Source organism: Tachysurus vachellii, chromosome 25, assembly GCF_030014155.1.
Source record: "Tachysurus vachellii isolate PV-2020 chromosome 25, HZAU_Pvac_v1, whole genome shotgun sequence".
NCBI classification, from domain to species: Eukaryota; Metazoa; Chordata; class Actinopteri; order Siluriformes; family Bagridae; genus Tachysurus; species Tachysurus vachellii.
The window spans coordinates 8,330,278-8,344,751 of NC_083484.1; the positions used below are offsets into that span (position 1 = coordinate 8,330,278).

Here is a 14,474-nt window from a genome sequence, read left to right on the forward strand (position 1 = left end):
ACTCCAAGTCAGGTCCTCAGAAATATGTACTTCAAGGTACTTAAAGTTGCTCACTGGTGTGCCACTAATTTTCAGTGTGGTGTAGTTCTGGTGCTGCCACCTACTGATGTCCACAGCCAGTTCCAAGGTTCCTGCACCTCATCAAATTATGCAGACCCACAGATTTTGGAGAGGGACTCATATAACCACTGTAACTTGATAGACATGGAGCTGTGATGGGACACAGGTCCTGGGTGTAGAGTACAATAGGGTCTCAGGATACAACCTTCAGGGTTCAGGGTTATGGTGTTGGACATGATGTACCTCACTCTCACTGCCTGAGGTCGGTCGGTGAGGATCCAGGACCCAGATTTAGCGTGGGCCATGAAGTATGAGAGCTCTGAGCTTAAAGACCAACCTGTGGGGTATTATGGTATTGAAGGCTAAACTGTAGTCTGTATATGTGCCTCACATATTTCCCCTTCTTCATGTTTGTGTGGGTGAGGCTGATGTGTAAGACATGACCGATGGCATCTTCCATAAAACAATTGGGGCAGTAGGTGAGCCAGAGAGGGTCAGTGGTGTCAGGAAAGAGCAGATGAATTAGGATAAACCTCTCAAAGACCATCATGACTAGTGATGTAAGGACTACATGATATAATGACTAGTAATGTAAGAACTACAGGATGATCAGAATCTTTTGAAACCTGAATAACATAATTTTTAAAACAGGTTACCACAGACAAGCTAGTGACTTATTAAGAATAGTAGTGAACAGATGAACAATCTGATCAATGCAGGATCTCAATATATGGCCAGAAATTCCATTAGGGCAAGTTGCTTTTGTGATGTTAACCCCAGCTACAATGAAGGTAGCATTCGAATGTTTATTTAAATAGATACCGAAAGCATAATGGAATATACAGTAGGTAGGGCCATGCCTGTGTCTGCCTGAGGAGGGATGTAGCAGTGACAATGACCAATGTAAACTCATGGGGCAAATACTGCATATTCAACAGTACAGATATAGCTACCAATGCTGCATTCTTATGAGTCATGTGTTATTGAGTCATGTCTAAGAAACTTCTGCATAGCATAATGCTTTCTGAATCTGTATCTTTTTCTGCCCTACATACATTATCACATAATCCATTGTCTCAATCAGCCAGTAAAGAATAAACTGTACTCTAATATGTAGATTAGTGTGTAACTAATATGTTATTTGAAATTATTACATTTATCCTTGGTAATGTATGTCAGCAATGTGGTGATGTATTCTGCCTTCAAAGTCCATCTTAAATTACTTACGTGCACTGGCACATTTGGCTCTGCTTTTCCAGTGTCATTATCTGTCGGCTGTATTATGTTTTTTCCTACAAACACCAGTAGACAAAATGTGGATATACAAAAGTCTGCCTCATGCCATACTTGTTTGGATTGCTCTCTCTTTGGTGCATCAGGTAGCTACTCAACTACTACAATATTCGTCCACTGAGCTCTTCCAGCTGTGGCCCTACTCCACTGAGTCACTGCCTTCTCTCTCTCTTCATCAAGACATTTTCCACTGCCTGCTTCAGAAGTACTGTATATTCATTGAGTCATGTCGGAGTTTCAGGTATGATGATAACAAGACTATATGAACATTCTGGTCTTCAGTCCCATTGATCAAGAAGAAAACCTGGCCAGACTGTAAACAATGGTGCGCTAGCTAAGATAGCCTGTAAGAGGCTGCTGACTGGAGCACCTTTATAAATTTATAGTGACCATATCGATCTCTATAATGATGCTCTAACTAAAGCTAGATCTGCTCACTACAATAAACTAATTTTATTGTAAGTTTTATTTTATACAGTTAACAACATTCTAAAACCCCCAGATACAATTTCCACATCACCTGTATGTCACTGTTCAGTGTGATGCTTTAATGACTTTCTTCAATAAAAAAACTATTAATATTCATCAGCAGTTTTCTTCTTAATCTAATAGATGCCACTTCCACTGTGTGCCTGCTGATTTTCCTCTCACTGTTCTCTCTTCCTTCAAACTTCCCACTGTATCTGAAATCTCAAATTATGTTCATAAATCTAAATCTTCCACATCAGCTTGATCCTTTACCAACTCACCTAAAAAAGCTCATCTGCCTGCACTTTCATTTTCATAACACCTATTTTTCACTCCTCTCTCCTTTTTGGCTTTGTTCCATCTTCTATTAAAACAGCTGCAATAACTACAATTCTTAAAAAAAAAAAACTGGTGCTGGCCGCAATAATATCAGTAATTTTTTTCCAAAATTCAGGAAAAAGCAGTTGCCACTCAGATTCAAGCTCACCTTAGTGATAATAATCTGTTTGAATCATTTCAGTCTGCTTTAGTAAAAATCACTAATGATCTCCTGATGGCTGCTGATTCTGAACTCTTAACAATTCTTGTACTGTTATATTTGAGTGCAGCTTTTGATACAGTTTCACACACTATTTTATTATACCGTTTAGCTCCTATTGGCATTACTGGTACACCTTTGCCTTTATTCACTTCACACCTTTCTGACTGTACTAAGTCGGTTCAGTTAAAAAATTTCAGTTCTCAGTCATTCCCTGTCAGTAAGTTTTGTCTTTGGCCATCTTCTGTTCTTAATCTATCTTTTCCCCCAGTTCACATTTTTAGGAAATTCGGTATACATTTCTCTTGTTATGCAGATGAAACACAGCTTTATATGTCCACAAACTCGGACAATTAAGTTAAATAAACTGTTGGTTTTACTCCAACTTTCTCAAACTTAACAGGACTAAGACTGAGATTTTCCTTATAAGTTTAAAATCTACCCTATCCAAATCCAACAGTCTCTTACTTTACAGCGATGGTTCCTTAGTTTCTCCCTCTGCCCAGGTTAGAAACTTGAGGGTCATCTTTTATTGTAGTCTGTCTTTCGAGTCATATATTAACAGCATATCCAGCATTGCTCGTCTGTGCCCATACCTCACTCTGAAAACTGCTACCATTCTTACACATGCTCCGGTCACCTCTTGCATCAGTTACAGTAATACAATTTTATCTCGCCTACCAGGTTCAAACTTTAACTTATTCAAAAACCCCACTGGCTTGTAAACAGTCTAGACAGAAAAACAGGAAGGCAAGTGCCTTCTGTTTTAGACACACTTTAAGATTAAGCTTATAGAATAGAATAAGTTTTTAGAGATTTATAGAATTTACAGAATACACAGAAGCACTCAAATAAACAAACACACACTCCAACACATACTTACCTTAGGCGATTCTCCTCTTTTTTGCGCAGTTTCATATCTCTCCGTACCACTCTGAGCACATGCTGTGCCTCATCTTCTGTCAGTCCTGAAAGGTCCAATTTCCGTCCCATCACTGAAGCCAGGTCAAATGTCAAGCAGGGTCACCAATATAAGTAGGCAGATTATGGAGGAAAGCCTTCCTTAAAAAAAAGAAAAAGAAAAATCAGTAATACATTTTGTATTTTCAAATGCAAATTTATCAGTTTAGTAGATATATTGTAGGCAATGTTATAATATAGATCACATACACGTAAGGTTTAGAAAGTGACACAGACATGAGTCCACCCTGATACATAAAGCAGCCAGTCACTCCGCTGTCAACAAGCCTGAGTGAAGGGAATGCAGTTATGCACAATGAGTTACTTTATGGGTCTGTAGTTTTTATAAACGTTATGAAATTTGACGAGGAGCCTATGTAATGAAAAAAAGAATTTGAATTGGATAATGTGGATGAGATAAAGGAAATGAGTTCTGGCTTAAGGTATACCATATCTTTTGGTTCTAGCTGGAACATTTTCGACTAACTAGAGCTTAATGCACCTACTGGGACACAGACAGTAAGGCATTACAATAATTGAACAGTAGGTTATATAAAAAATAGTAGTCAGTCTAAAAGAAGTGAGAAGTGTGTAAAGAAGTCATTTACATCTACATTACATCTACATAACAATCAGTCAAAGATAACACATTAGTGGAGTGTATGCTCCAACAGCATTTTCAGGCCTACCAAAGGGAATAGTATTATCAAAAAATTCAACACAATCAACAATGCAACACTGGTCACAGGCTAGGAGTAGGTAATTTACCACTTTAACTAGTACAGTCTTTGTGATATGAAGGCCTAATTCCTGACTAATACATTTTCAAAGAGGATATGTGCATAACCGGGGGGGCACGGTGGCGTAGTGGTTAGCACGTTCGCCTCACACCTCCAGGGTCGGGGTTCGATTCCCGCCTCCGCCTTGTGTGTATGGAGTTTGCATGTTCTCCCCGTGCCTCGGGGGTTTCCTCCGGGTACTCCGGTTTCCTCCCCCAGGTCCAAAGACATGCATGGTAGGTTGATTGGCATCTCTGGAAAATTGTCCCTAGTGTGTGATTGCGTGAGTGAATGAGAGAGTGTGTGTGTGTGCCCTGCGATGGGTTGGCACTCTGTCCAGGGTGTATCCTGCCTTGATGCCCGATGACGCCTGAGATAGGCACAGGCTCCCCGTGACCCGAGGTAGTTCGGATAAGCGGTAGAAAATGAATGAATGAATGAATGTGCATAAACGCTGGGTTACAACCCTTTCTATTAAGTTTATTACTGCTGGTTTAAAAGAGTAGGGAAATGGGATATTGACCTCACACTACCTTCAGACCCGGATTTATGGACACAGATCTGTAGAAACACCTTCAACATGACCACCAACACCAATTTACAACTCATACAATATAAAACCATCCACAGAACCCACATCACTCAGAGTAAACTATTTAAAATGGGACTATCTGACACAGATATCTGCTCACAGTGCACCTGGGAACACAGACACCTATCTCCATGCCACCTGGCTATGCCAGCCCGTTCACTCCCTCTGGACTACAGTAACCAACACACTGTCTTCAATCCTGGACTGCAGAGTACCACTGTCTCCTATACTCTGTCTTCTAGGAGTTATTTCAGATACCTCCATCCCTCTCAAATATAAAAACCCAGTCCTTATCTCTCTAGCTGTCGCTAAGAAAACAGTCTTTCAAAACTGGAAATCGAAATCATCTTGTCATATCAACCATTGGACTAATTTAATCACAGAATTCATTTTGACAGAAGAAACCATTGCGCATAAAAATAATAATATATCTGCCTTTAAAGAAACCTGGAAACCATTCATAGTCTCTACAAATTCAACAGTTAATGTGAACCAAGTGCATTCCTATTACCCTCCTTCCCACCCTTCACTTCAACCACCCCTATCTTTACCCCCCAATAATAACTAATAGACACACGTACAGATATACCAACCCTACACTCATAAATTCTCGCCTGTCTGTCTGTCTGTTTCTGTCTGTGTGTTTGTCTGTCTATGTCTGTCTCTGTCTGTTTGTCTGTTTGTTTGTCTGTCTGTCTGTCTGTTTTTCTGTCTCTATCTATCTGTCTGTCTTTGCCTGTCTATCTATGTCTGTTTATGTCTGTCTATGTCTGCCTGTCTGTCTGTCTGTCTGTATATGTGTACCTAGCTGGTGTGTACTCCCCCCTGAAATCCCTTTTTTTTTTTTTTAAATTTATGTTTGTTAAACCTTCATATGAATAAAAATAAAGTTGTCCTCCGAAGTCGGGGGGGTGGTGGCTGGGCAAAAAAAAATAAAATAAAATAAATAAAATAAATAAATAAATAAATAAATAAAAGATTAGGGAAGAATTGACTATTTTTAGAAGAGGTTTGATTGCTTCTGGGTTTATTTGTTTGTAGAAACATGTAGGTAAGGGATCTAGTACAAAATTTGATGATTATGAAGAGGAAATTAGTGAAATTAAATCTTTTGATGAGGAGTAAAACATTATAAAGAATGATCTGATAAATATTATTATCCACATGGTTAGCTGTCACATTTATTGCCTGATATTTTCATATATTGATGGTGTGCATGTTTCTATAGTGGTCTTATTCTAAGCTAACTTCGTTACAGTAATAAATAAGAATTGAGGATTATATTTTTGTTATTTTTAGTTAGGGAGCAGAGATACAATGACCTACCAGCAGGGTGCTTTTTTAGCTCTCTAATTTTTTTTAAGCACAGATACATTACTTAAAGGTCAGCAGAACATTGACTCCAAGTAAACATTCACCTGACCAATATTATGTGGGAGTAGATGTTAAGCCAATCATGTGTGATAATGAATCTGTTGACAAACCTCTCTATAGTAGCTGATGATGATGTTTGATCAGATCAGATATTAGGACTAATATACATTTTAAATAAGATACATAATCCAGATTAATCTGAATGTTAGTATTAGAACAAGAGTGTGATCACAATTATGAATGGGTCTTATTCTGTTCTGATTAACCATTTACATTTACAGCATTTAGCAGACACTCTTATCCAGAAATTTTATTTCAGTTTATACACCTGAGCAATCGAGGGTTAAGGCAACTTGGTGGACCTAGGATTCGAACCAGTGATCTTCCGATCAGTAGTCGAACACCTTAACCACTGAGCTACCAAATCCCTCACCTTAACCACTACTGAATCTGATATGCTGCTTATCTCAGAGGGTCTTTTTGATTATCAAAATGAATATTGAAGTCTCCTAAAATGCTTCCTCTAATCTTTGTCTAATTAGATTTGAGATTAAATCTTGCAAATTCATATTGGAATTCAAAATAGTGAGAATTCTGAATTCTTTAATAATAATCAGCAGAATAAACTCAGTAGACTTTTATTGGTAGCTACATAATTTTTTGTTATTAAAGTATATTAAAGTTCAAATGCCTTAAATCTATGTCTAGGTTTTTGTGTGATGCCTAAATTATTATTATTATAAATATGTGCGGCACCTCATCATCTGCCAGTTAGACTGGTGTTTTTAAGGCTGATGTATTTAATGACTTGCTTCATTAAATGTTATACTGTAAACACATTTAGCTTAATTCATGTTTCTTTTAAATATAGTACATTCAACACCTGATTAGTAATAATTTCATTAAAAATCATTTTCATGTAGGAGATATGGCTTCAGATTAAATGTGCTGGCTGTGCATCTATTTTTATGTTCATCAGATTACTTAAAAAAACTGTATTTCTACATTCTTATTTAGCAGTCTCAATATTCTGGGGCATGGGTGTTGACTCATTGCAATTATCAGATGTTGAATTAACTTTTGTGCCTACTTCCTAATCTTGGCTCTGGATTGTCACCAGTTAAGTAGGCCTCTTCTGAGACTAGGTGCTATAATGGAAGAAAAGAGAGTAGCACCTTTTAAAGTGGAATGGATATTGGCCACCTAACAGGCCAGTCTTCTGCTATCCTTTTGATTCAGCTCACTGATCTGGTGTGAACTGTCTACTTCATATATGGTGAACGTTCTCTCACCAGTCATAATTTAAACGAAACATTTTTTTCACCTACAGTAATTTAATATTTTTTTTCTTCAGTCAGTACAGTTTGTACTAGAGCAATTGATTAACCTCACTGAATGTTTTCCTGTGTTCATTAAAATCATAGTCAATTGTAAATTGGTATAATATTTAGGTATTGTTAGCTGCCTTGGTTTGTGCCATTACTTTATATAATCATGTTGGTTTGTTAGTTATATCAGTACAGCAATTTAAAGGAATTTAAATAAATTTATGTCAAACATCTTCCTGACTATATATATAAACTTACCATTCAGGTGTATATGGTGTATTTTGTTCATGCCTTTGTCTCAGAATTACTGTTTTTAAATAATGTGACTGCTTAGAGCTCAGCAAAACACTGCTTAGAGCTCAACAAAACGCTAGCTCAGCTGAATGTCCTCAAAAAGATTAATGCTTTTGCTGATGTACTAAATTCCTTAGGGGTGCAGATTCTTATATAGTAGACATGGGTGCATACAGTAGGTGCTTATTCCTAATTTGCATGAATTCATTTTAATTTTGTAGCCTAAAATCTAACACAATGTTAATTTTAATTTAATAATAAAATATGAAAGTTTATATTATACAATATAAGGTTTAATTTAAGGTTTATAAGCAATATCAGGCACCATCTGTGTGAAATGTCAACGGCAGTAAGCACACAGTGCTGGTTATCAGCTTCGATAGTGCTCAGACAATGGTCAAGCTCTATAAGTCTTAGAGCATGATTCATTTTATCATATGAACTGAGAAGAGTATCTTGTTATGATCGGGTAAAGGATGCTTAAGCATCCTAGCAATATGTAGCAACTATTTTTTTAGTCTAAATATTAAAAACAGAAAAAACTGTCCGGCAGGAAAATTAGTGTTGTTGGCAATTCAACTACTGTAATAAGCTCAAAAGTAAACAGCTTTCCTTTGGTGTAGCACGGGAAACAATTGCCCATACTCACAGTGCTTTCCCACAGTAGTCAATAGAGGGTTGGGTGATGTAGAGACAATGCTGTGCAAAAAGCTCCGCGAATGAGAGGTAAACAGAGTAAAACCCAACTCCTGTGCTTTGCTGTGTATTAGCAGATCTAGGTAATCACAATCCACCATTCAAAGAAAACTTTGAGAGGAAAAATATAGAGGCCAAAATCACGCATGGGTAATATGAATTGTAAGGCCAGAGTGGAATATGCAAAAAAAACAAAGATCAGTCACAAAAGCTCTGGAACAAAGATTAACCTAAAAGAAAGGCAGAATTATGAAGAAAGGAACAGTTCCTGATGCAAGCAAACAAGCTCATCAGTCAAGCACTAGTCAAGCATGACTTGGGCTTACATGTCTGCAACTCATGAGCAGAATGAATTTAGAAATCTACAAAACATTCTGATTGACAGTTTGCACAGATAGGCATTTTATACGAAATCAGAAGTGCAAGATGGTGGGGGGAAGTTTTCATTCAGCTTATACCTGGCTACACCATTCTGTTAGCCAAATCACACACAGTGGATTTCAAAGACAAGGATCTCCAAATAAACTCCAATTAAACCTTCATTCTCATTACTTAAAAAAAGGTTCACAAAACAACTAAAGCTAAGCAAACAGACCAGACTACAAATGACAAAGACCCTAATTTATTCTTAGTGTGTTTTATGTAGCTCAAGGTTAATGTATTTATGGTGAGAGTAGACATTGTCAAAACATATATTTTCAATGAAGGACAGTCTGAAAGTAAAAAAATCAAATTGCACTAACTCGCTCTACATATCAGCTCTTCTGTAAGAGAAATGTCAACCCGATGGCATTTTTCAAGTAAAGTGACTAAACTGCTACAAACAAATAAACATCCCAGATAAGTTTATTTTAACATAACGTTTTTGTTTATTTTAACATATCACAGCAATACCTGCTCAACCAAAAATCAAAAGTTATTTAATACTTTTGGTACTACAAGCTAATTTTAAAATATTTAACCCTTTTTGGTGCACAGCAAAGAATCTTCAGACAAGGGAGTGTGAAAACATCTGAGAATATGCAAGAGGCAGAGACAAACCTTGAATGGGATGCCTGTTGAGCTTAAGATGCCATGCACACATTGACACATTCGCAATTATGGGCAATATAGGCAATCCCACTGTCAGTATGTTTCTGGATGGTGGAATCAAAGCAGAAAACCTGGGTAAAATCCACATGGACATGAAGAAAAACTAAAAAAATACAGCAGGGGTGTCAATTTTTATTGAAACATGAATAAATGTTCCTGTACTGCAGTAAAATCTTTCTGATTTTCTGATAAGTTAGACTGCAGAATATATGTCTGAAAATAGGCTTTACTGAACCTTATCATTTGACACATTTGTATTATTCCAAAGAGGAATTCTTATTGTAACACTAGTTACAGAAAAAATGGGATATGGAGGGTATATAGGAGCATGCTCTTCAATCAAATCCATGACTTGCAGTACAATAATTACAATAATTCATAATACAATATTGTAGGCAAAGACTGAGAGGAGATCACTACCAGGCTAATATCATTGTGTTAAGGAGAAGTATGTGAATTTGGATTTAAATGAATAAGGTTCTAATTTACTTGGCACAGATTTAGTAAATTATATTAGTTTGTTAACTGCTAAAAGAATGCTTGCTTATCTCTTCTAATTTGTTTATTTATACACTCCACATAAATTGTGCTTAGCTACCTAGCAAAAACATAACTGTATGAGTACCACTATTTTGAATAACAAAATAACAGCCATGAGAGCCAAACAGACACCTTGGAGCAGTGAGGGTCTGTTCAAGGGCCCACAGCCAGGGGTAGTGCCAGAGAATTTTAAACACAGGTGGTGATTACGTGCCAGTTTATTTAAAGGGGGAGCTGAGCCATTACAAATAATATTTGCAAAATAGGCCTTGGGCTTATGTTTTTAACACACACACACACACATATATATATATATATATATATATATATATATATATATATATATATATATATATATATATATATATATATATACATACATACATATATTCATTTTATGAAATTAAAGAAGTACTCAGATTCTCAGATTACAAAATGAAATGATTAGACATTAACATTAATGCTGACATTAAAAGAATTTCACAACAAACACCTATAGCACTAGGGTTATATTTACCAGACACTGATTAATAAATAGTTACCAGTTACTATTTTTAGTCTTAAACCACCAGGACAGTGCAACTTATTTTTTTCATTGTTTTATGAAATTTAAGAACCATTCAAATGATCAAATTAAACAATCTTCCAATGATGTTGCATATACAGGTGCATCTCAATAAATTAAAAGTTAATTTATTATAATGATAAATTAACTCAAATAGTGAAATTCGTGTATTATATAAATTCAGTACACACAGACTAAAGTAGTTTAAGTCCTTGGTACTTTTAATTTAAGTCCTTGGTACTTTTAATTGTGATAATTTTGGCTCACATTTAACAAAAACCCACCAAATCTCAAAAACCTTAATACTTCATACAATAAATTTTTTTTTTTAGTGAATTGTTGGCCTTCTGGAAAGTATGTTAATTTGTACTGTATTTGTACTCAATACTTGGTAGGGGCTCCTTTCTCTTGTTTCTCATTTTCCTCTTGACAGTTCAGTTCTGGTGAGTTCAAGCACACCAACACCATAGTCATTTAACCAACATTTGGTGCTTTTGGCAGTGTGGGCAGGTGCCAAATCCTTCTGGAAAATGAAATCAGCATCTTTAAAAAGCTGTTCAACAAAAATTCTTTTCAAATGTGTGCAGGACCCCTCTGCAACAGTCCTGTTCTTCTTCACCTTAGCCCAGCTAAGACGCCTCTGATGTTGTCTGTAGTTCAGGAGTGGCTTAACAAGAAAAAAACAACTGTAGCCAAAATCCTTGACACGTCTGTGTGTGAAGGCCCTTGATGCCTTGACCCCAGCCTCAGTCCATTCCTTGTGAAGTTCACCCAAATTCTTGAATCGATTTTGCTTAACAAGCCTCTCAAGGCTACGTTTTTTTTTTGTTGTTGTTTTTTTCAGATAGTGAATTGGTGGGTTTTTGTTAAATGTGAGCCAAAGTCATCACAATTAAAAGTACCAAAGACTTAAACTACTTCATTCTGTGTGTACTGAATTTATATAATACATGAGTTTCACTATTTGAGTTGAATTACTGAAATAAATGAACTTTTCCATGATATTCTAATTTATTGAGATGCACCAGTATATTTAAAAACACCTATTTTTGGGTAGGTACCAAATAACACAACTTACTATTTGAAGTCTCAAATCAGGACAATGTGGCAGCAGTTGTGGTTGATGGGCAAATTTATCAATGATGTGTTCAGCATCCAAGGCCTTTGCACTTCAAATTTATATAAAATTATCTGGATTAGAATTATGAGGTCACTTTTTTGGCAAGAAAGCGCTCAAGATGTTAAGGGTGTCATTAAATTGCAACAGAATCAAGAAAGCCCATGTAAACATACTCAAATCAACACTATGCTGCCTTCACTTCCACTGGTTTTGGTTAGTTTCCAACTTTTTTCCTACCCTTTACAGCTGACGTAACGTCAGGGAAGATGTTCCCTGACCTGCATAGAGTGACAAGTTAAAATAGCAAAATAAATTATGCGCATAAGTTTTAAAAACTTACAGTTTGTATTAATTTTGTTATTTTGTGTCTGTTATTGCCTGGGTAATTTGTTTTATTCAAACAATCATATGATAATAAATGCTTTGGGGATCATTGATGGATGAGGGAAAGTATGTAATGTCACAGCAGATATAACAAACTGTTTTTATTATTTCTTTTCTTTTCTTTTTAATTTAATTTAATAAAAACAAAATCTTTAATCGAATGAATATTGGAAAGCAGCCATGTTATATGTAATCAGTACAAAATCTATGTTCCCAAATACACACACACACACACACACACACACACACACACTTTTTCACATATGCATTCAAAGTCAAGCTCGATCAGAATTACCTTCACTATAGATTAGATTCAGCGACACGCCCATCTTTCTATTAATGCTCTCCATAAATCCATAAGTGACATGTCTTCTGTGGTGTTCGACATTCAAAATATACCTTATTATAACTGTCAGATAGATTTTTATTAAATATCAAACCCATGATGTTCCAGTGCACATGACCCTGCTGGTATCTATAGTAACGGGATTAATTTGACATTCAGGAAGGATTCTGAACTGGCCTAAGTAGTCTACAATCGCTTTAATACATCCATGTCTTCAAGAGCAAGTGGGAAAAAAAGAAATGTTCATTTGACCAGCAGAATACCAAGAAAACACAAAGAACCTGATTTTATGAACCTAATGCTGCAGTGTAACCGCACCTGCCTGCACAGCCTGAGATGCGTTAAACTGCGTTATCCTGTTTCTCTCCCGTTTCCGCGGTGCAAACACAGATTTCACACTTTGACCAACAACATAGTCAGTTTTAACACTAGTCAGTAAAATGACAGTTTATTCTGACACCTGCTCATAAACCGTTCATCACAAATAACCACTAGTAATCCTGGCGGTTCCGCATTTGTCGGCGCATGCGGTGCGTTTCGCCTTTTGTGTCCTGATAGTGCCACGTTCTACAATTCTGTCTCCCACAATCGAGCGTGTATCTGCATCCTAAACTTTTCTTCCTAATTAATTCAAGCACCCCATCATACACGGGTGTCCCAATTCTCAGAAGCATCCTAAATAACTTACGCAGGATGAAAGGGCGCCGGATGCTAAACACGTCTGCAGATAAAAAAAAATTCCTGTCTCCCGGACGTGTTTTAGTTTGATGAACTTCCGCTGCTCTCGTGCTGCTGCTTTCAACCTGTTTTCCCACGCAGACGTGACGGCGTCACGCGGTTCGACTTAACAGCGAACCGAATACATGCAAGCCGATTTGCGGGGATTTTCGTCTGTACCGCGTTTTGAGGTGGAAACTAAGACATGCGTCTTGTCTCAGGATGGAGGGTGTTGATGAATAGCGATTAATGATTGGCCGGATCCCAAATCACTGTAGAATTACACTTTATTATTATAGTGCAGGTCGTGCATCATATGTCCAGCAGACAGGCATTGTGAAGACACTCCCTTTAAACAACCCAAGACGACATCTGAGCAGCTTGTTCTTCTATTCATCCAGCCACTCAGCTGGTATCCCACAGCATGAACTGGTCTGATTTACTCCAAACCAATCAACATTCTTTGGTTTGGCGTGAACATTCATGGTGTGGTCAGGTTTCATCTAAGAAACAACAAATATTAAAAAAAACACACACACACACACACACACACACACACACAAAAGGCAGAGGCAAGAAGCCAAATAATTAAGTCTTTGTTTATTTAATTTAAATCTGTTCAAAACTTTGGAAATACCATATTTGAGAAATATGCTGCATGTTTACTTTGTATTCATACAATTAGAATATTACTATACATGTATTATGAAATAAACACAGAGTAACTTCAAATTATTTACATATAGTTAGGTGTTTTCAAGACGTCCCCATGTTAATTGGGTCAGTCTTAAAATGTTTTGTGTACAAAATCTCTGACCTGATGCCATGAGGAAAATTTGTTTTTAGACAGCTTAAATTTCTCACATGATTTGTGCAAATTCTTGTTTGGTCTAACAAATTATGTCTGAGCTTTTGTTCGTAGACATTTCCACATGACAATAACAGGTACATTTCAGCAAGAAAGCTGTCAGTGCCTCTTTGAAAGTTTTGGATCTCTTAAGTACAGTCATTCTATTGCCATCTATTCTTTATGGAGAATGCGTTTTATGTACCTTTTATAATAAATCCTCTTAAATAACCTCTTAAATAACCTGATATAAACCAAAGGAATGCTCACATAATTTTGACATACTGAAGTGGCAAACATTCAGACAGAATGTTTATAATATAATATAATATAATATAACATAATGTAATATAATATAATATAATATAATATTCATTCATTCATTTTCTACCACTTATTCGAACTCTATAATATAATATAATATAATATAATATAATATAATATAATATAATATAATATAATATAATATAATATAATATAA

The 14,474-nt window shown here is 36.3% G+C and overlaps 1 protein-coding gene across 2 annotated transcripts in view; it reads right to left on the bottom strand.

Moving 5' to 3' along the window:
• myripb (myosin VIIA and Rab interacting protein b) overlaps nt 1–13,232 on the bottom strand; it is a 63,715-nt gene extending 50,483 nt beyond the window's left edge. Inside the window, exons 1-2 of one of the 2 annotated variants that reach the window (XM_060862165.1) lie at nt 13,118–13,232; nt 3,243–3,417 (exon numbers count right to left, since the gene is read on the bottom strand). In XM_060862165.1, the coding sequence (XP_060718148.1) occupies nt 3,243–3,352 (110 nt within the window). In that variant the 5' untranslated portion in view covers nt 3,353–3,417; nt 13,118–13,232. Of the gene's footprint in view, nt 1–3,242; nt 3,422–13,117 lie in introns of both variants that reach the window. The other variant, XM_060862164.1, reaches the window with a different exon arrangement.
• Between the last annotated feature and the right edge of the window lie 1,242 nt (nt 13,233–14,474).